The 23,724-nt window shown below is 44.4% G+C and overlaps 1 protein-coding gene across 1 annotated transcript; it reads right to left on the bottom strand.

Moving 5' to 3' along the window:
* LOC108936704 (protein FAM160A1-like) lies at window positions 1-23,397 on the bottom strand. The gene is made up of 13 exons (XM_029250559.1): window positions 23,265-23,397; window positions 13,533-13,590; window positions 10,746-10,969; window positions 8,843-9,484; window positions 6,379-6,537; window positions 6,041-6,127; window positions 5,772-5,939; window positions 5,540-5,619; window positions 2,507-2,706; window positions 1,246-2,217; window positions 974-1,152; window positions 560-674; window positions 1-326 (listed from the first exon to the last, which is right to left on the bottom strand). The coding sequence occupies exons 3-13, from the start codon at window positions 10,851-10,853 to the stop codon at window positions 121-123; spliced, it is 2,916 nt and encodes a 971-aa protein (XP_029106392.1). The 5' UTR covers window positions 10,854-10,969; window positions 13,533-13,590; window positions 23,265-23,397; the 3' UTR covers window positions 1-120.
* Window positions 23,398-23,724: the final 327 nt, after the last annotated feature.

The following is a 23,724-nucleotide window of genomic DNA, read 5'->3' as shown; positions in this document are numbered from 1 at the left end:
TCACAAGAGGTATCTTTGTTGTCAAGTAGTGTCAGGAATGTGAAAGGTTTCAAAGGGCTTTCAAATGTTCAGCTGTCAAAAATATTGTAACGGGAGGCCTGATGATGTGACCCCGTTGACCTATTCGTTGAAGGGCAGGTGGGACTGGATGGAGTGCTCCTGGGCGATGGCCGCCAGCTCTTTGAGGAACTCCGAGTAGATGACCGTAGCAAACGCTGCGTTCCTGGCCTGGGGAGGGATCCTGGGCAGGGCCGGCATGTCTCTCGGGGTCCGGCCGCCGGGGGGCAGCGTGCCACTCTCGCCGACCGAGGAGTCATGATGCACATCTGCAACAAATGGAGAGGGTCAAAGCCAATGGAGAGGGTCAAAGCCTGATGATGGGCCACTGGACTCCAGTGCAGAGGACTTTCTGAGACAGCTTCTAGAAACATTTACTATAGATTTACTGTCTGTCTGTCTATTGCTGTCTATCAGCATACTGCCGTTTCTTTAAAATTAACCAGCGTCCCCGGTGAGACTGGTGGATAAATGCAGCTCTCTAGGAGATACTCACCATGACTTCTCAGCGCCTCTTCCCTGGCCTGTAAGTACCGCTGTGCCTCTGCCACCAGCACCTCAAAGTCAGGCCTCGCGGAGACTCTCTGGTTGATCTGTGTCTTCAGGGATGCGAGGACCTGCAGGTGGTACACAGGATGCTACTGCACTAGTGCCAAAGTAACAGTGAGAGCTGGGGATGTAGGTCATAACTGCATGCAACAGTGTAAGTGTTTAGCAAGTGGTGGAGTGGTTAGAGCTGTTGCCTTGCATGTGAAGGACACAGGTTTGAATCCTGTCTCCTGCTCCAGTACCCCTGATCAAGGCCCTTACTCTGAATTAGTACAGTTAAAATTACCCAGCTATAGAATGGGTAGATCGGTGTAAGCAGCCTTGAGACAAAACGTCTAAAGTAAATGAGTAAAAGTGAGTGCAGGACCTGGTAGAGTGAGCGCACGCTGGGCTGGAGCACCATGTTGGTGTTGAGCAGGAAGCAGCGCAGCAATGGCTGTGGGTACGTTGCCAGTTGAGCCAGGATGTCCGTCAGCAGCAGGTTCACATGCAGCGAGTTTTCCAGCATGTTCTCCAGGCGGGACAGCAGCACGCTGATGAATGGCCCTGTGGTACAGGGTGGAGACAAATGGCCTTTACCTCCAACATGTGACACAGCAGTTTGGCAGACACCAAATATGGGAAGAGGAGCCATCTCACCCGTGAAAGGGGCTGCCTGGACGTTGCTTCCTTGACGACTTCTTGATCCCTCTGGTGACGGGGTCTTCTCTGCTTCTGGAGTGTCAGCACTGAAGGAGGAGAAGTCCACCTCATCTTCCTCCGCAGGGCTGATGGTCCTTCTGAAGCCACTCTGGCTTTTCGTTGGGCTCCCCGACTCCACTCCCAGAGCCCCGATGAGCTCCTCATACTGGGAGATGAGGTCCTCTCCTGGCCGGCTTGGGGGGCCTGCGTCATTGCTGTGCTCTGGCTTGTCCCAAGTGACACCAACGGTCAGCTGGTTGAGTTCCTCTGGCTCTGGATGCTTTGTGATGGAGCTCAGCCCATTGAGAAGGGGAATGCCTGGCTGCTCCTGGCTCTGTCCCTGTGGGGCTCCTTTCTCCGGGCTGGACGTTGCCGGCTCCATCCCTTGGCGCTTCCACTCACTGCGATCCACCACGTCTTGGGCATCCTTCTGTGCGACAAGACTATACACCATGACATCATCCTGAAATTCAGACTCCTCTACATAGGAGCCCCTGATAAGCATGAGGGCGCTCCTCTTCATCTCCTGGATGTGTTTCGGTGGCTCTGCAGGGACCGAGGGCCTGTTGGTCTGCAGCTCTTCGCTCTCACCAGGGCAAGGGACAGCATCAAAACTGTCGTCCCACTCGAGCTCCAGGTGATTGACCTTGTCATTGGCAGAGACCAGGTGTGAGCCCTGTGTCCGTCTGGGTGGGCTTCCCAACCCATCCTCCGGAGGGCAGGACTGGAAGAGCTCAGGAGGAGGGTCGTAGCCATCGTACGGGGCCGACCATACCCGGCACGCCCGGATACTGTGGCTAACGCTATCTCGGGCATCATACAGGTACTGCAGGTAGTCGACATCCATGGAGACCTCTGGCCCGATTATGCAGGAAAATTCCATGCAGTGTTCTTCGGAAAGCGCCTCGCCTTGGTCGGAAATACAGGGACCTTCAGCGGTAGCACACAAAGGAGATATTAACAAAACAAGCTACCGCAATACAGCATCCCAAGCTAGGCGACCACCACTGATTTAGAGAGAAGATAATTCTTGTTTTCGATGATATCGAGCATTATTTCATTATTTTCAACGATGTGCTAAAACTGATCTAAAAGCAAACATGGGGGCAAGAATCCTTGCTCATAAATCAGAGATGAAAAGTGAGAGCACACTATGATTCAGAATAAAATGCCAGTTTTGAAAAGTACCAACAGGTTACCATAGCAACGCAGACGTTACCACGGTTTCTTCCGTAGGGGCCGTCTGCGCCCTTGGACCAGAGGATGCAGTCCAGTGGCGGCGTGTGCAGAGGCCTGGGCTTCGGGAGACAACAGGCAGGGATGAGGGACAGGAAGCGAGCCGCTGACACCGAGTAGTAGTCCCCCTCCCTGAGCACCCGCCGCTGGCTCGGCATCATGTGGCTGCAGGGGACCAGGTACCTGAAGAAATGTGGTGCAGTGATTCATGTGATTCATGGTTCTCACCTTGCAAAGACAACAGGGGCTGGAAGCCTCTTTGGATCTCCATCTGTTCATAATTCAAACATTACACCATAATCAATAAAAGTGCAATAATACAGACATCCTGAGGTTAGGTTCTGTAACAATTGCAGGAAAAGCTATAATACATTTAAAATTTGCTGTGAGGACTCTATTTATTTACTCCATTTTTCTGAAGCACTTATCCTTTGCAGGGTCCCCATGTTCCAGATCCCATCCTGGAAACAAAGGGCATAAGGCAGGGAACATTGTGAATGGTAGGTCAGTCCATTATCGGTCTTTAATTTTGCTGTTTTTTTCATAATCTTGAAAGTTTTTTGTTAGCTTGAAACAACATGTGATTATTTGTCAGAATTTTGCTACTTTCAGCTTGCTTTTTTAGCTCTGCAATCAACAGAAGAGTATTGACAGAGATGTACCTGGATTTATTTATAGGTAAGGTCATGCAAAACTCTTGGATATAGCCATAATAAATAAAAAATATGCAGTATTACTTTATTATTTGAACACTTGATTAATTCTGAGCTATATTACATTTAAAACTATTCTAAAATGACAATGAAAATAAAAACACGTAATTTGTACAAATTCCTTTTTCATACAGATTAATGGATTTCTTCCATTAACTCGTAAAACATTCCTCCTCTGCTTATTGATCATCGACGCAGTGTGACGCCCATAACGGTGCGGTTTCAGAATCGAATTGTTTTTATATCTGCTGATTAATTTACTCACTTACTGTAGAGTACAGTCAACTATTTCCAGTGGCGACTCAGGGTGTTGTTCAGCTAACAGCCACTAGGGGCGCATTGCACGGGATTAGTTGCGACTGTGACGTAACACCGCTGCGTTCTTGTCGTTATTAACGAAGACGACGCGAGGATGGGAGCAGCGTCTCGTTTTGGCGTCTGTCTTTTTAAATTCGGGTTAGTGTCTAGTAAAACAGAGCCCTCGCCCTCGCATCCTGAAACTAGGGTAATATTCATCATCGCCCTGATGTGCAGGGTCACGTAGAATGTCAGTAAGGGGAGTTTTAGCAGATCCTAGATCCTGAGGCGAACTGCAAGTGCCGTCCGCGTCCCCCTGCAGAGGGAGTCTATGGGGGAAAATGGCGCTGGGAGGTGTTGGTCACGACACGAGCCGCCTTGTTTTGTTTGTACCAGAGTGAATCTTGGGCAAAACCTGTGACTCGCAGTGTGAGCAAATTTGGAAGAGTACTTCCCAGGAACGAGTGTCACTTATGTTGATGTTAATTTTCAAAGTCTACTTTTTATGAGAACCTTAAGCCTTCTCTTAGAGCTTTGCCAAAGTCTTTGGGGAACAATTCCCTTATTAAAATTTTAGAGCTAACACTACTAGTCAGTTGCCCAGGAACAGTAGACACCGTGGAAGGGAGTTGAACTGATCCAGTCCTACATTCCTACTCTTTGGCTGCATTTTCCTGCCTGCTATAGTATAGGCAGGGCAGTAGGTGGCATAGTGGTTAGAGCTGCTCTGCCCACCCCCTGCTGTAGTACCCTTGATTAAGGTACCTGCCCTCAGGTACAGTAAAAATTATCCTGCTATAAATGGGTAAATTGGCTTAAAAGTGCGAATAGCTTAACACTAAATGAATTTGGGGAAATGCATCAACTAATGGCTGGAAATGCAGGTGATGTTCACGCTGCAGCAAAATTAAAAATGTGTCTTTGAAGAGTCATAACTCAGATGTTCGTAACATTTGTGAGGACTTGGTGTACACGGTGATGTTATCCCAGTCGCACAAACTGCAGTGAAAGTTTGCAGCCTCCCTGAACAATAATTTTAATTTTTTTAAATTGGGAACCACAACCTGCGTTAGACAACACTGTTAGACAAAAGAAAGAAACAGGTGGTTAGTGGCGTACTGGCTAGTGCCATCACCTTGCAGTTAAAGGTCTTGCGTTGTCTTTATTCATGTAGCTGACCCTTTTCTCCAAAGCAACTTGCACTATTAAGGTACCTACATTTATTTACCGATTATACAGCTGAGTAATTTTTACTGGAGCAAGTTAAGGTAAGCACGTTGTTCAGTGGCACTACAGCTGAAGGTGGGAATCAAAGCTGCAACTTTTGGGTCCAAAGGCAGCAGTTCTAATCATTATAGTACCAGCTGTCCCGGGCGGTTCAGATGCCCCCTCCTCCTGCCGTACCCTGATACAGGCACAGTAAAAATGACCAAGCTAATTAGTAAATGCATATATGATTTTAAGTACCTCAATACAGCATATGCTGTAATTCACCTTGGACAAAGGCATCAGTAAAATGAACATCCATAATACAAATTTGTTTGTTACTCTACCCATCTTTGAACACATAGTTAGCTGTCTGGAGGGCATCGGGGTACTATCATACTATCATAACAGGTAGCAGCCACCATGACATCAGCAGCAGCACTGCACTAATCCTGTTCCAAGCAGCATTTCTTATAAATTATATCATGTCTGGGGGGGCACGATGGCACAGCGGGCTTGACCAGGCCCTGCTCTCTGGTGGGTCTGGAGTTCGAGTCCTGTTTGGGGTGCCTTGTGACAAACTGGTGTCCTGTCCTGGGTGTGTCCCCTCCAGCCTTGCGCCCTGTGTTGCCAGGTTAGGCTCCGGCTTGCTGCGACCCCTCTTGGGACAAGCGGCTTCAGCTATTGTGTATGTGTGTATCACGTCTGGGGCGGTTGTGATGAGATAAAGCACATTGCTCCAGAAGGTTCCCGAGCAATATAAAGAGCCACCTTGTAGAAATAAGGATGCACTTACTCACCTGAGGATAAGCTGAAGCATGACATCCTCGCAGTAGAGACCAGTGAGGGTTCGAAACAGGCCCAGGGACACAGTGCCAAGCTGCAACACAAGCACATCATGAGACTTGGTGGCACAACACACTGCTCTGCAAAAATCCACAATGAAACCTGCTTCCAATAGTTGGCTTCCTGCAACTAATGTTTCTGCACTACTGTAGGCAGCGACCTGAAGCAGATGCTGCCCCGGGTCACCTGGAAGGGCGTGTTGATGCGGCTGACCAATGTGTCTAGGATATGAACATTCTCATGCTGGTGCAGCAAGATAAAGCTGAGGAATGTCTGCAGGAGGGCGGGCTCCATGACGCTGCGCAGGAACAGCTCCAGGTAAGCTGTGGTGGTCATCACCTCCTCAAAGGTTAACTGTGGCCAGAAAGAAACGCGGCCCGTACCATTAGCATTCCACAACCCAAACGGAGCCCTCCTGACCCCCAGTGTCGGGTTTGGTGTTACCGTGCCCTGACCTTGTGAAGAGCGGGTGCCACCACAGGCAACAAGAAGCCATTGTAGATGTAACTGACCAGCTGGCTCCTGATGGATGGGTGGGCCACCTGGGAGCATATTGAACAGCACAGACAGCATGTGGCACAGCAGTTACTGGCACAAAACTAGAAGGTTGCCAGTTCAAGTCACATGAGCAACCAGGTTGTTCTTCCCCTTTAGCAAGGTAGTTTAACATCATCATCATCATCCTCATCATCGTCATATTATTATTATTATTATTATTATTATTATCTAATCAGAAGACTGGTAACAAGAGTAGCACTACCTGGCCTTGCCACTAGAGGGGTTGCTATCCTACCTTTATGACGGCATTGCAGAACTCAAGGGAGTTGAGAAACTGCACCAGAGCAGGCAGGGACCGCCAGTCAGTGTACTCCAGACGGTGCCAGTCCTCACCGCGCCCCTCCAGCTTAGTGGGCAGGGAGGAGTACAGGCCACTCAGTCCCGTAGCCAGTACCTGGTGGTGGGGGAAGGGATGGTAGAGTGTGGATACAGGGGCCCCCAAATGTGGCATTTCGTAAACACACAATACCATATCCTGTATGAACTGCACACTCAGCACTGTAGCATGTATAGAACGGGAGATGCATCTAAAAATGTCTCTAGAATGAACAGAGATGAAGAGCTGGGTCTCAGGAGAATACACAGAGAGCCAGCTGTTTTTCTCACAAACCACAAATTCCAAATGATGTTGCAAGAACAGCAGGGTTTTTTAGTCTGTTTCTGTCTTAAAAATGTTGACACCAACAGTCTTAAACATTGGAATGAAAACATGTTGGGGATTTATCTGCTTGGTAATGAGAATATATGCATAACAAATATATATTAATTGTTGTGAAAAAGAACTGTGACAAGAAATAATTTTCACAAAGGTTACTGAAAATTCTTAAAGAATGTTCACAGCAGGAGCAACCAGATTGTTCTGTTTTCTATATCTATTTATATATTTCTACATTATTTTTTATTTTCACATTTTACATATGACTTGACTCCATAGCCCTCCTGTTTGCAAATCCACAGAAGCGCATCACTAATTTGTAACTGTAATATATATTGAATAGGTAATCCTCTTTACATCACTTTGAATGTTCAGTCATGTACTCATTCTGTGATGACAGCGGAGGGGCAATGGGAGAGCCCCCCCACCCCAGCCCTGGTGTCAGCTGATCACTGGAGAGTGAAAAACGTGACGCAACAAACAGGAAGTTCCTCTGTGGAACATGGCCAATCAGTACACACTTGCTTTTACATGGATCTGCCCAAGTCACCTAGAGTTCAGAGATGTTGGTGGCTTTGTTTTCAACAAAATCCCATCATCAAGGCCAAAGTAATCAGAACCCTGTAATCTGATGCAAAACCGAATCATTGGCTGGATTAGGTGGTTCAAGGTCATACTGGAAAATGTCCTGGACTTTACAATGTGTAAAACTGAGGAATAAGAGTGAATCTCCAGCTAAACCAGTGAGCAAAAATTAAAAATAACTTCCCAGGAATGAGAGGTGGCCAAAGGTTTGCAAACTGACCAGTGTAGAGTGAAGTCACCACATGGAAGACCACATTAAAGACCATTAAGAAGTGTCAACCGCTTCATACCTCCACTCTCTTTTCACTTCTGTTTTTGCAAAATTTGCCAGAACACGATTCTGGTTAAAAGACCGATAAGATCACAACCACAGAACAACCCTAAACTTTATCATCATTTTTATAATTTGATCTTTTAATCACCTTGCCCTTATTAATATTTAACATTTCTAATGGAAATACACACACACACACTTTCAGAACCGCTTGTCCCATACAGGGTCGTGGGGAACCGGAGCCTACCCGGTAACACAGGGCGTAAGGCCGGAGGGGGAGGGGACACACCTAGGACGGGACGCCAGTCCGTCGCAAGGCACCCCAAGCGGGACTTGAACCCCAGACCCACCGGAGAGCAGGACTGTGGTCCAACCCACTGCGCCACCGCACCCCTCTAATGGAAATAACCAGTGTGCATTGTGGAGACTGGTGCTCACTGCCACTTATTCATAGGCAGTTATTAAGTACCACATTGTCATCGTGCTACTTGTGAGCCAATTAGTTCCGCTAATTAAACTATAATTTTCAAGGTGGGTTTAACATGAAAGTAATTGCTTTGGGGAAATGAAGTGTTACACGCATCCTGAAAATGAATGCAAAGTGGAAGCCTTCAGCAGTCTCCTGTCCAGTGACTGACTGACTGACAGACAGACAGACAGACAGACAGACAGACAGACAGACAGACAGACAGACAGACAGATAGATAGATAGATAGATAGATAGCTTGCCAGTGACTTAAACTTCATACTTCAGGAAACAGTCTATATTTTTCTTGAATGCAAAACAGAAATGAAGTACTTTTCATATTTCAGTGTTCCACTCATCATTAACCTTATTTGTCCTGTTCAGAGTTGTAGAGTTCCTGTCTTGGAAGTGTTGGCATGAGACAGGGTACACTCTGAACAGGACACCGCTAAGTCACAGGGCAATCATACACTCTCCCAATTCACACCCACAACAGGCAAATTTAGTGTTACCAGTGCACTTGAAACACATGTATTTGGACTGTGGGAAGAAACCCACACAAACACATGAGGTGGCAAAAGGAGAGCAGTGTGTGCTGTGCTGCATTCACTGTAACTATGAAGGAATAGTGAGACTGACAAAGAGGACCTGAGGCTGAAGAGCCACGGAGGCAGGGATCAGTGAGACAGTACTTGGAGACGCGCCCAGCAGACACTCACAGGGCAGAAGTAGGTGTTCTCGGCAATGTGCTCGGCCACCACGCAGTTCTCGGCCGACAGTGCCATGATGCAGAGGAGCGCATCGCGGGCTTGCCGGCCCACTGCACCCTCCCGGTGAATGAACGGGATGAGCAGGGAGAAGATGAGGAAGTTGGCAGCACCCTGGTCCTCACTTGCATGGAAAAACAGCTCTAGCACAGAGGGGTCATGGCCCAGGATGGAGCAGAGCTGGTGGAGAAGAAGAACGAGCTGGGCCTCAACCGCAGGTGCAGTGGTGCCAGAGCACGAGCTCAGCAGTGTCATGAGGGGCCGCAGCACAGGCTTGTGGTGAAGCAGTGGCTGCCGTGAGCCGCCCACCAGCATCTCATACATGCGCAGCTGCTCCAGCTTCATATCATCGGTGAACTGTCGCCGGAGACTCCACAGGAACAGCTTTTCCATGACATTCTCCGTCACCACGAACTCCAGGATGGGGCCCATGGCACCTGCCTGGCCGCAACCCTCTTCCATCAGCAGGAAAAGCATGTGCTCCACGTAATTCTGCACAGCGCTGGCCTCGTCACCTGGAATGGGCCCATACCGCAGGACCCCGGTGCCACCGCCACTCCGCACAGGGTCATGCTTGTCCAGGATCTTCACCACCTGAGCAGGAGAGCAAAGACACTGGGCTTTACAGGCACTGTGGGTCCCGGCACACCCACCTAGTCACCAGTCAGTTTATACCACTCCAAAACAGAAGGCTGTGCTCACTGTCAGCACTCACGCTGCACCCTACAGCCGGACAGTGCATATTGCAACTGCCAGTGCTCTCATCCCACCGAGCTCTTTAAGTTCTTTCTCAATGAATGGTTGAAAAAAGGTTGAAAAAATAAGTATTGCAGATTTATTTACTTAGCTTATGCTTTTCTCCACAAGTGACACGCTGATTTATACACCACATTTATACAGCAGAGTCATTTTTATAATTTCAATTCAAGGTAAATACTTTGCTAAAGGGTTCTACCGCAGGAGGTAGGATTTAAATCTATGTCCTTCAAGAGCAAGATCACAGTGCTAACCAGTACACCACCCGCTGCCTATTCCACCCTAGCGTAACTCTAATGACATAACCAACATACAACCCAGAACTGATACTATTTTACAACTGCAATCCGAAGGAGAAAGCCAATCACACTTGTTGAGAATCCATATTGTTCTGGATTTGACAGTAATTCTTCTTACAGTGTTAATAACTTGAGACAATAAACAAATCTTATGTTGAAATTCTCACATATATACATAACTAGATTAAAACGAAAATATAATAAATTACCTGTTAGAAACAACGAAGACCAGTCAACATGATTTCACTGTGAAGGTACCTATTTGTGTGGATGTGTGAAATCTGTGAGTTCTGGTGTACACTTTTGCAATTTAATGTTTTAAACATCCATTAATGATCTTTGAAGCTGCTCCACTATTTTCTTTAAATGTTTTGAGGCCAGAATAAACCAACAGGTTAACTTCAGGCCACTGCTCCTTTGTGTGGTTCAGAAACAATGCCCATGTGGGTCCCTTCAGCCCTTTAAGTGGTGTACGTGTTCCAGGGATGAGCGCTGTGCTCTCACTCTCCAAACCAAATCTGCCAGCTATTATGAGGTGAAAGTAGGACAGGCAGTGCGGGCCAGGACGGCAGCAAAGGCTCTAAAGCCCTGCTTACACAATCCTGATCCATGAGGATACTGCCACTGCAGTCATCTTTGCCATCACGAGAGGCAGCATTTTGATCGAGACGTTTTCACGTTTTTTGTTTCAAGTGAAATCCAAGTGCGGCAAGGTGCTCATCCTGATCTGCTCTAGGGAAACTGTAGTGTAACTTTGATAAGGGTCCCAACAACTAACAATACTAAGAAAGGACACATACCTGAGCCCAGTGGTTCTGAAACACTATCATGCATGTTTCTGGATCCACCCCATTCAGCGAGAGGGGCTGCCGGTCCCGGGTGCCCTCGGCAATGGCTGAGGCCATCATCTCGGCTGCTCTGCCAGCTGTCTATGCCATGGTGGAGAGTAGGTGGAGCTCAGCTTCATACACACCTTTAGGACAGCAGGGCTGCTGGGATGAGGCGGAGCTCAGGAGACCTGGAACTGCACGCACGCACACACGCACAAGCCCTCAAATGAAGCAAGAACGTCCTGAAATGGCTGAAGAGCAGCCAAATTCCTACTGCTGTAGGCCAAGAAATTAGTGCAGTGCTAATACTCTACTGATCCATGGCCATTCATTGTTAGGATGGAACAGGTTACAGCGTCAGTTTGTGCCACCACACTGCAGGCCTGGGACATGTACCCGCTGGAGAGAGTATACATGGCTAACGAATAGCCATAGTTATGTGTGTATTAATAATATGACCAATTTTACACGAACATGGGAGGTATGACTTGTACACAGTGCAGAACTGATCACAGGGACTAACAGTAACGTGCTAATAGTAGGCAGCCATTGTGCTTTATCAGCTCTACAGCATCTGGGTGTGTCTGTGGTTATGGGTGCAAATCTCTGCATTTGGTCCCTTTTATGTGGCTCACACAGAATAGCAAGTAACTGAGCCTAGGCATCAGGTTCGGAGGGATGGTCACAGTAAACTTGTCACCCAGGAGCACGGGGATGTACGTTTAGCTGTTGTAAACAGATGCTGTTTTAAAATTCTGTTTTGCAGTATATTTAATGTATTGTTTTAATTTGCTGGGTTCTTCAGATTAATGAATATTTGATCTAATGAATATCTGATAAACTGGGACATGGGCTTTATGAACTCCCAGAAGAGTTTTCTTTGGTTAGCACCACTCAGAAATCACATACACAGCAGAGGCAAGTACTAACACACAGAGGGTAAACCAAAAAATTCATAGTGCATATTTAAAATTGAATTCAGTTCATATTTCATAAAACTGCCTTGTACAGTAAGGGTCAGTTGTATTGATTACACTTTGTATACCAAATCCTGCATTAGAGCTCCAGAGCTCCTTCTTCAACTGCACATTGTTACTTAGTGTTTGTTTAGTCCTCATTACCTTGTTATAAATGAATTATGATGACAACACATACATTTTGCTGTTCAGCCACAACAATAAAAAGCTTTATGGCCGTGAATGAAAATTTAGAATTTTTGCAGCTTTTTTGGCATAAAATTTCATCAGATCTTTTCGCTGGTTGCAGTAGCATATGAATGGAGCCTGAGAGAGAAAAAGCAACGCCAGTATTGTTTTTATTTTGCTTTCTTGCTTTGGAAGATAATGACATGGGCAGTCATAGGTGGAAAAAGTAATTTCCCCTTCATAGTGAAAAACTGGTTGCGGCACTTGTAGCAGCAATGGCTGCAACTAAATGTTTCTTGTAGCTCCAGCAGGTCAGGCTTCTGCTGTTTTCATGCAATCTGCAAGCATTTTAGTAAGTAACCATAGTTTTAGTTCTTATATCACAAATGAAAGGTAACCGGTTTCATAACACGGCAGGTTACAATCTGGAGAAAAGTGAGGCTGCGGGGAATGATGTCTGCTACATCCCTCAGCCAGAAGCATTACCGGCAGAGGTTTAGCTCCCCAGCACTGGAGCAGTCTGAACTGCTCAGCAACAACATTTGTGGTATCTGCTGTAGGGCTGAAATGATTCCTTGAATGACTCGATTAATTCAAATCTTCATTTCAAATTTTCTGCTTCGAGGACTCATTCCATCAATATATATCTTTCATTATTGTTATGCACGTCATTGTGAAATAGCAAACAGTCAAGCACACGAGTGGTAACTCCTGTTATGCTAAGAGCTGGCATTCAGCTTATGATATGACCGCACTGGGTGGGAGATGGACAAATTTTTTTGGGAGGCGTGCACTCTCAATATCTCATCTAAACACTCCAGCCCATTTGGTGGTAATAATGCACCTTTTGCTGATCTGCCAGCTGTCATGGGAACTTGAACGTGTGCATGTGCATTCTCTTATGTTTTTGTTCTCGCCTTCTTGGGCACTGGTTTTTGCCTCATACAGATGCCAAAAGGCCTTCAAAAAATACTTTATTGTTCGCTGCTCCTTACATTATTACATTACATTATTGCTAAGCTATGCTTTAATTATAACAAATTATACATTATAAGTTCTGAAATTTTTTGCACTGCTTTCTCTATAAGAACTTTGAATGATGAAATATGCCAAGCAGTGTTGATTTTTTTTATTTTTCATTGTTTAGTTTTACTTTAGTTTCCTAATGCGAAGTTTTTGACTGTTCCTTGGAAAGTAATTTTAAGTATATTTGTGATTTTTTCACTGGATTTCAGTGCATATGTTTTCTTTGGAACTTAAAGTGTAATTAATATGGCTCTTAATGGATACAGAGGTTTAGTTTGGACTTCAGATTATACAGTATATACAAATATTATATATTATTTTATTTTCAGATATTTAAATATTCCACTTAATAAAAATGTAAATTTTTATAAAATTAAACAAAGTAATTGTTTATTTTAAGAGACTTTTTTATCATTTTTCCTATCCTTTATATTCAGTATAATCGGTAGAGTACTCAGTTATTAAAATAATTGATAATTGTAGCCCCAATCTACTGTGAGTGTAAGAACTGTGTGTTCTGACCCCTGGCCGAAAAGGGACGAAACCGTTTGGGCACTCAGACTATAAGGACTTTCTTGATGCCCACCTCTGCTGGACCATAGCTGCCTTTCAGTTTCTTCAGGATCAGGCTGTAGGCTCAGTCTCTGTGGAAAAACAACAGTGTACAATATAATATAACAAATATTGGACAGTTTGAATTTTGTGAATTATGATGGTTTCCAATTTTTAAACACTGCATTTTCCTTATATGTCCTATTCGTACACGAGTATACACAATGGTCATAGCATTCAGCTGTTAGGTGTCTCACTTGGGATTAGAGCCTGATGCTATTAAGATGCTGAAAAGTGTGTGCTTCTGTTACTGTAGCAATTCCAGAAAATACACTACAGAATGGCACAAAATGAACCAGGAAACATGAATGATTGGATTGTGCAATACATAACATTTCTTTTCCATCTTTTTCAAATGCTTGGTGACAGAGCATCTACTGGGACACATCACCAGAGAGATGGTGTAGAATCAACATGGGCCATCTGTCACAAGACCCTTGGGTAATCTTTATGGGCCTGGGTGAGGGCACATCCTGAAAACACTGCTGGACCCGTTCTTCTGTTGTGGAGTAACACTGCCTTTAATCTGTACTTTTCAGGCCTCAGGCATTTACATTTATAAATTTAGCAGACACTTTTCTCGAAAGCAACGTATATCTCAGAAAACAAAAGTGCATTACACCAATAAAAAAGAAGAGAGCTGAATCTAGACATGTGATTCTAGAGTAGAGTCAGTTTGTCACTTACCATCGTACAAAACCAGTATACTGCACATTCCACAAAGCTGCATGTAGTTTTTTTTTTTTTCCTAAAATCAGATAACATAGTATATGTTTATAAACCATATAGGAGATCAATGGAGAAGTGAGTCAAAGAGATATTTTCAGACCCTTCTTGAATGTTGAGAGAGATTTAATAGTTCTGAGTGAGAGAGGGAAGTCATTCCAAAACACTGGAGCCAGAAGCAAAAACCTTAGTGTTTTTATACTTTTTTTTTTTTTTTTTTTTTTTTTTTTTAAACATGGGACCACCAATCGGCCAGAGCATAGCATTCTTGCTGGAGTGTAGCAAATAATCACGTCTTTTGGATATAGAGGAGCAGATCCATTGATGGTCTTGTAGGCCGTAGCCAGTCTTGTTAAAATGAAATGCTTACCTTATATTTTTTTGCTTATTAGAACTATATATCCCAGAATTTTCTGGAACATACTTAGTGAATAAATGGAGGTACATCTCTATTGTTTCGCTTTTATTGATTGTATAGATAATGAAGTAGACTCGGAGCAGCCAGATGCTAATAAATGTTGCACAGATACAACCCACACCTCAAGTAGAGAAAGACTTGGCCCAATTGTGCCACATACCACACACCATTGTGCCAAAAACTGCACTGTCTCTCTAATGGATCAGCCCACGTCCAGCAAGACTGTGTCACATGGCAGAGAACGTGGTATTAAAGCACCAGTCAATAACGCAATGGCAGGAATAACAAAGGTGATGCATTCAGGTGTCCAGGGCAACACCACCACACAAAGGCCAGTGTGCGACAGAGGCAAATAGTGGCCACATTTACAACCTTGTACAACACATGTATTTTAAATGGAATAGAAGAGAGACACATCATGTGACCTCCTCCTGTGGAACACTGATATCTCCTGTGATGTTTACTCACAGTCTTTTCTGACATGGTTCCTTTGTTGTGTCTGATATGAGAGGTTTGAATGCCATGTGAGATATTGAGACTGCAAGATTTCTATTGTTGTACAACACTGGTGCAAATGTTTGCGTGCAGAATGAACATATCACTGTGTTAATGCTGCTCATATGAATCACACTTCACAGTGCTCAAAGTGTACAAAAATAAAGCTACGATGTATGAGCCAGGAATGATGAGTGCTCATTCACTGGCCCCAAAAAAGCTAAGGCACAGCAATGGCCTTATTAAATACAGTGCAGCAGAACATGGCAAATTAATTTCTGTTGCCAAATTCCATACATGGCCATGAAATATTAAAACTGCAAATAAAAGATTCCAAGCAATTTACTGAGCTTCAGGTAACTGGTTATTTAGAAGGTTATATTCTGTATAACATATGTTTATTATAGTTACAGTTTACATGAATTTTCACTAAAATGAAGGTAAAATTTAATATATAGGTATTGTGTCTTACTTTAAAACCATTTGTTACAATTTGGTCCTGGAGCTGAAATTCAGTGTTGAGTGTTTTAACATTTATCTCAAAAAATACATTTACATTTAATGTACATTTATTCACTCGTAAGAAACTTTTCCAGGAAGGGACATACTCAAAGTAAACGAACTCAGACACTTAGTAAACCAAAGTGCACTTCACAACAGAGTATAACTTATAATAGTAATTGATGATAGTCTAGCAAATATATGGATAAACACCAAACAATCTACACTAAAATATTTTATGATTTAAATACAATGGAATTGTCCTAACGTAAACATGAAGAATACTGTGATGTTTTTCAAACCACACAAAGAGACTGCACTTCTCAAATAACAGCTAAAATCATGAAGCCTCATTTCCTATAGATTGAAAATGTTCTGGAATAAAGAGGATTGTGTTCTCATTTCCCATTGGTTATATGAGGTCAGAGAAAGAGGATATTAACACAGGCAAACAGAAACAAACTCCACAGTCGGACTGTTTCACTAATCCTCTTGCTTGAGCCGAGTGCAGGAACCAGCGTAAACAAGAGCGAGTGAAAATGCACCGTTTTCTTTCGCTGAGGGCTGCAGGGAAACTGCGTCTCTCCTTATTTAGAAATGTGTAAAACAGAATAAAAAACCTAAAAAAATTCCATCACAGATGAAACATGCTGAGGAGCACTAAAGGTGATAAGGCATAGACGGGGTGCTGTGGGAGCCACAGGACAGTGATAGTAGAAGAGAATCACGCAATGACATGTACAGTGGTCCTCAGACTGGTGCTGTCAGGGGGATTGCATGTTCTCTTTTCCGCCATCAGTCACTGTCATAGTGTCATCCTGGGTCTCCCTGCCACTCCTCCATGCAGCTATTTTCAGGTATCCTGGCTGGCCCCTCTGTCTAATGCGATGGTCTTAGTCTCGATGTAGGATTTCCCAGTGTGCAGCTATGGTTGGAACACCTTCCCTTTACAGCAACCTCAGCACTTCCATTAAACAGGACAAGGGTCTTGTTCACTGAACACACTGGAGGGTTTCTGGGTATTCAGAAAGCACGTTTACAGCTATTGTCATCTGAAGAGAAAATGCTGAAAATGTGACACCTGTGTGGTTTTGCATACAATGCACTAATACACACAGTGCACATCTGCACCTGGGTGTCCAGGATTTGCACATCTTACTGGTGAAAATCGCATGGACAGGGAGACAGGTATATAAACAAACAGTACACATGGGTACAAAGCTTTCACTTCAGCTCCATCTACTCCAGAACACACTACATAAGCAGATAATCCCTAACATGCATTGATATTGATCAGTTATATAGTTCACAGAGTTTTGAAATAGAATTAATGTTTTTGTAATTTTGTTTTAAGATGAGAATTGTTGTTATTTTATATATATACACACATTTGTGATGAAAACAATCTTCCTCTTACCCCCACATGGGGTGGTGTGTGTGCCTTCCCCAAGCTCTGGTCTTCTACCAGAGTCCTTGGAGTTTGAGGGTTCTGCGCAGTATCTTAGATGTTCCTAGGACTGCACTCTTCTAGACAGAGACTTCAGATGTTGTTCCTGGAATCTGCTGGATCCACTCTCCCAGTCTGGAGATCACAGCCCCAAGTGCTCCTATTACCACTGGGACCACTCTGGACTTCACCTTCCACACCTGTTCCAATTCTTCTTTCAGCCCTTGGTTCCTCTCGATGTTCTCATACTCCTTCCTTCTGATATTGCTGTCACTTGGGATTGCTACATCTATCACAATTGCCCTCTGCTCCTCTTTGTCAACCACCGCTATGTCTGGTTGGTTGGCCAGCAACTGCTTGTCAGTCTGGAACACAGGACTTTAGCACTGCTGTTTTCAACTACTTTTGGTGGTGTCTCCTATTTGGACTTGGGGACTTCCAGTTTTCTGCACATATGTTCTGTACACTATCCCAGCCACTTGGTTATGCCTCTCAGTATACGCTGTCCCAGCTTGCATCTTACACTCTGTTACTATATGCTGGACTGTTTTAGGGGCATCTTTACACAGCCGGCACCTTGGGTCCTGTCTGCTATGGTAGACCTCTATGGATCTGGTGCTTAGAGCCTGTTATTGTGCTGCCATGATCATAGCTTCTGTGCTGTCCTTCAGACCAGGCTTTTCCCACTACTGGTAGGATTTCTTGATGTTAGCCACTCCCTCTATCTGTCAGTGGTATAGCCCATGGAAGGGCTTGGTCTTCCACAATGTCTCCTCCTCTTCCCCATCACCCTCTGTCTTCTGCTACCTGAGGTACTCACTTGGCAGTTTTTGTGGGGGGTCATCTTCCTGATATACTCTTGGATGCTCCTTGTTTCATCCTGGGTAGTGGCTCTGACACTCACTAATTCTCAGCCCCCTTCTTTTCACTTAACATACAGTCTTCGGGTGGAACCCTCCGTGCATTGTGAGAAGTTTTTACCTTCTGGTAACTCCACTTCTTCAGTCCTGATCACCTTCCCTCTTCTTGCTACCATTCGACCACACTTTTCCAGTCTGAATGACATCCCAATGCCATCGCTATATATCCTGGTGAAGTGGATCAGTGAATTGATGTCTCGTTCACTCCTGGCATACAGCTTGATGTCATCCATGTAAAGGAGATGGCTTATGGTGACTCCACTTCTGAACTTGTATCTATAGCCACTCTTTGCGATGATCTAACTGAGGGGGTTCAGGCCTATGCAGAACAGCAAGGGGGACAGCGCATCACCTTGGCATATGCCGCACTTGATGGTCACTTGTGCAATGGCCTTGGAGTTGGCTTATAGTGTTGTTTTCCAGAGCCGCATTGAGTTTTTGAGGAAGGCTATCAGTGTCCTGTTGGCCTTGTGTAGTGTTAAGCACTCCAGTATCCTTGTGTGGAGCAGAGTCTTAGGCTTTCTTGTAATCAATCCAGGCAGTGCTCAGGTTGGTTTGCCTGGTCTTAGAGTCTTGGGTGATTGCTCTATCGACCAGTAGCTGGTGCTATGACCCTCTGCTGTTGTTTCCGATGCCCGTATATATATACACACACACACACACACACACACACACACACACACACACACACACACACGCATGTTTTGTATATATATACTCACATTTTTCAAATGCATGCACGTACACATGGGGTCTTTTTCTGGCTACTGTCTGTTGTTTCTAAAATCCCTCTTTAACTAATAGGTTTATTTTTACCTTACAGCAGTAAGGTACCTACAGTGATTTACCGATTTATACAGGAGTGTAATTTTTCACTTTATCTGTTCAGGGTAAGTACCTTGATGAAGATTACTACAACAGGAGGTGGGATTCAGACCTGGGCCCTTCAAGCTACAGGCAGCTTCAGGCTGCAGCTCTCTGCACCATGCCACCTGCACCCTTGAGGAAATTTCACTGGAAAGTTTATTGTAGTAAATAAGCTGTGAAAGTAATCCTGTAAAGATTACTGCAAACTATTGTTCTTTACTGTATACTTCAATGAGAAAGCAGCACCCTTGTTTTTATTGGTACAATAGCACTACCCTCATGGCAGAATTTCTGTGGCCTGTGCACTAATGGTAGGCAAAGTATGCAATACTGCTTCCCTTATGGATTTCATATTGTTATAAAACACACACCACGCTTCCTTCAAACTGGTCCAGGAGAGAACAAAGCAGAACCTGGAGCATGTTGAAAGTGAAAGCGCATTAACAAACAGGACCATGACAATGCAAGAAACTCATTTAAAATCTGAATTACTATTATTATTCACTGTTATTAATGTTGGGGGGAGGGGTGTGGTGGCGCAGCAAATTTGGCCGGTCCCTGCTGCATGACGGGTCTGGGGTTCGAGCCCTGCTTGGGGGTGCCTTGCGACAGACTGGCATTCCATCCTGGGTGTGACCCCTCCCCCTTTGGCCTTGCACCCCGTGTTGTTGGATTAGGCTCCGGTTCACAGCTACCCCATTCAGGACAAGCAGTTGTTGACATTGGTTAGTTGGTTAGTTATTATTAATGTGACACACTTGTCCATTATAGTGCCTTATAGTGTTAGGTTTACCAGTACTCAGTACCAGTATAGGACTCTCAGGACCTTTTAGAGGGCCTTCCCTCCCCAATAATCATAACTTTGTTCCTGTGCAGTGGCACGACTGGGGGCTCATAATTCCAGCAAGTGAAGCCCCCTTAGCAGCCCCCTCCACAGCCTGCTGCGGACCACAAATACCCGATTTGGCTGGCCTCAGCAATGCCAACATGGGACAGTCCCACCCCGACGAACCCAGCCGCAATGGGCTCAGAGTCCAAAGAAGTGTCTGTTGAGCAGAAAGCAACAGCCTTGTTCTTTGTCAGCACCTGAGGCCACCGAAGAGGGTGAGTAAAACTTAAATAGTTCAAACAGAAAGAGACATCAATAGCTTATTGTTTTTTCATGAGATTTGGTTAGGACAAATCAGGCGTAAGAAGAGCCCAGGCAGCAAAACCCCTAAACCTGTTAAATAATCAGTGCTTGTTGTCTAATTAGGGCCCAGTGGGAAGCCACATACAGTAACGTGTAGTGTGTGTGAAACAGCCTGTCTGCAGCACGTGTGGGTGATTCCCACAGTGATGTCACTGCTCAGATGACATCTATGGGAAAGCAGAGGTGTGTATCACAAGGACAGGCCGCTTTTTTTCTGCCCAGAAGAACAAAGCTATATTGTTATACCACATACAATGGCTTGTCTTTACAAGAACCAAGTGGAGGTGTTGGCCAGAGCTGCAGGCCTTAAATTACCATCTTTTAGCACAGTCTCACAAGCAATGTTGACCAGGAGACCAAAAAATCCCTCTGCGGTAAACAACAGTGGGGTAAAATTACTTAAAGATTTTTAACTAGAAAGGGAATTAGTGCCAGTCTGTAAGGCATGCGGAAGTTAGGCATCATAAAAACTACAGTACTGCCTGCCGTTCAAAAGTTTAGGTTTTTACCAAAGACTCTCTCAGCTCTTTCCAACTTAATCTCAGCAGTATCATATGAATTTCTACATCAGAAAGCTGGCAACACATTGTCTTCAAAATTAAAGCAAGGAGCAGTTCACCAATGATCATTTGTCAAACTGGCTAAAGAGCCTGCACTTCCTAATGATTCTCAGGGAGCTTTGAGACAAACTTCAGAGCAGAAGGGCTAATTACAGCACTGCGATGCAGGGATAAGGCCGATTTGCGGAAGTCTGTCTTAGAGACCGTCTGGCCACACGTGAGCTTGATTTAGATAAAGTCTGGGTAAAGTGCTCTTGAAATCAGAGCCACTGCTTCAATATATTGAAGGTTCAAACATACACACCAAGAAGGCTTTCTGTCTTTTAATGCTTTGCAGTACATAACTTGAATGAATATTCTCATTTGTAGAGAAGTTTAACAGGCCAACTGACAGTGTAGCCATTAAGATTAACACTGTAATACTCCTCCATAAAAACTGTCACAAGGAATTTTTGTTACATTTACTCATGTAGCAGACACTTCTTCCCAAAGCAACTTCCAATGAACTCTATGAAGTATTATGAGCCCAAAAACCTTATTCACCAAGGTGAATTACACTGCTAGATACACTACTTACACTGGGTCACTCATCCATACAGCAGTGGAACACACACACTCTGTCATTCACACACCATGGGTGAGCCTGAACAGCATGTCTTTGGACTGTGGGAGGAAACCCACACAGACACGGGGAGAACATAGAAACGTCACACAGACTAAGCAGGGATCGAACCCACGTCTTCTCTCACCACCCGGTGGCACCCACTACAAATGAAAAGGTTAAGCTGTCACGTATGTTGAATATATTAGATTTTAAGGGCTTGTCTATAAATGATAGGGGGGTGCGGTGGCGCAGTGGGTTGGGCCACAGTCCTGCTCTCCGGTGGGTCTGGGGTTTGAGTCCCACTTGGGGTGCCTTGTGACGGACTGGCATCCTGTCCTGGGTGTGTCCCCTCCCCCTCCGACCTTACGCCCTGTGTTGCCGGGTTAGGCTCTGGTTCCCCGCGACCCCACTTGGGACAAGTGGTTCTGAAAATGTGTGTGTGTGTGTGTGTGTGTGTGTATGTGTGTCTATAAATGATATCAGCATTAGTTTTTTACTTGTGCCATCATGAAAATGACTGAGTGAATGTAACATTCTTACAAATGCAAGTCTGGAAAGGTATAGTAAACTGTTCCAGGCTGTATGTAATTTAAGCATTGCAATAGCAATGAGCCAACTGTGAGTGTGCCTCATGTTACATAAAACACAGTAGAAATCCTCCATCACAGCAGGATTCTCACTTCAGTGTAGTATTTCTAAATACAAGTCCAAGAATAAAGTAATTTAAAACAAGCTCATAGTCTGTAAACTGTTAAAATTATATATTTATCTCCTTATAAAAAATTGTCTATCTGACATTATTTCCTACTGTACATACAGTTTGAAATGAGGCTGAATAGAGTGTAAATCACAAGAAGTCTTTACTCTGGAAGAACTGGAAGTGTGAAGTATAGGCTGATGTTTGATTCTGCAGTGAATGGATAATCTAAATTATTAACTGACCCATTAGAAAAATCCAAACTGAAACAAACTGTAAAAAAAAAAAAAAATCCCTACTCGGACAAGGACTTCTGTTTCTGCTTAATTTCAATAAGATGTTTTTGATTTATGCCTTATTTGTATAACGTGAATGGCGTATCAGTCCTTCTAGACAGCCACATTTTTGCAGTATCTAACATTACTGCTTTGAATATTACAACAAAATTTTGTTCAATGGTTACGAAAACCTGTCACTGATGCTGCTTCGCCCAGTCTGCTCGATGCATAAATTCTGAGGACACCATCACAATTCAATCCAGTTACACTTGAACTGCAAGCAAAATGGAGTCACTGTTATTGATTTGTGAAAAAAATGAAACTCTCATGTGTGTCAATTTGAGCTAAACTTTTCCAGCCCGCTGTACATGTCCTAGTGCTGACGAATACAACGGGCCCCTTATGTAGGCTAGAGCAGACGGTGCTGAGTAAGATCAAATACATGGATTTACAGTACGTGGCGTGTAAACAACTTCTACTGCTAACAATAAAGAGTAATCATTTAAATTCCCTGTTTAAGCTGTGAAATCCTCCATGACTTGGTCGCAAAGCACAGGTGTCCCATGACACCAGGTATCTAGGAAGGTGCTCTGTCTTCTCCCTGGGGTTTCACTGGCATCAATGGGGTTTTGCACTTGTTTACACAGTGCCAAGTGCTATCTAGTCGACAGTTAAAATATTACAGTGTTACACTTACAGAGTATTCGAAACAGTCAGTGTCGTTTCCCCACTGAATCATTGTTGTGGATGTGGGTCGATACAAAGTGGAACTAACTGTTCCGCTCTTCCCAGGACACTGACTGCTGTCCAAATCAAATGTTTCATCCGTTTACCCTTTACGATGATATACTTCTATTAAATCGCTTGTTCAAGTTGCTTTGGAACTGCGCAGATCAGTTAGTCAGTATTGGAAAGAAAACCAAAGAAAAACAAGTTTCCGTTTTACAGAAATACAGAAAAGCTGAACAAATAATTATATAAATAAAGGAGAAAAGTCTTACTGTCGGGAAGCCAAAAGTGTCGAGCGGGAAGCGGTATTTTAAAAGTAAATGTTAAGAATAGAGCAGGATGGTTCTTCTCCTTCCTTGAAAAGTGTCAGTGACGCTCCCCATTGAGAAAACAATTCTTCTCGCGCTTGACAATATTATAGTAAATGTCATTGCGACTGCGAGCGATGTGTGCGCGCGCACGCGCGCGGGGGAAAGTGCGCTCCCGGCGGCCGCGCGCTCCTCCTCCTCCTCCTCCTCCTCCTCCCTGATCCCCGCACAGGGCTCCGCGTTCATTCATTCATTCATTCCGACTTTGTTGCCCATCCCGTCTGTCTCTGCTCCTGTGTGAAGCACCTTGGGCTCCATCAATGGGGGCTACAAAGAAAATAATTGCATTCTAATATTCGTGACACCCTACAATTATTATTATTACAGTTCCCCACTCTTTTGTTCTCTTAAAAACACGTGATTC

The sequence above is a fragment of the Scleropages formosus genome, chromosome 3, assembly GCF_900964775.1.
Source record: "Scleropages formosus chromosome 3, fSclFor1.1, whole genome shotgun sequence".
In the NCBI taxonomy this organism is placed as follows: Eukaryota; Metazoa; Chordata; class Actinopteri; order Osteoglossiformes; family Osteoglossidae; genus Scleropages; species Scleropages formosus.
The sequence above is the reverse complement of the archived record's forward strand: the minus strand, read 5'-3'. Positions and strand labels throughout refer to the sequence as shown.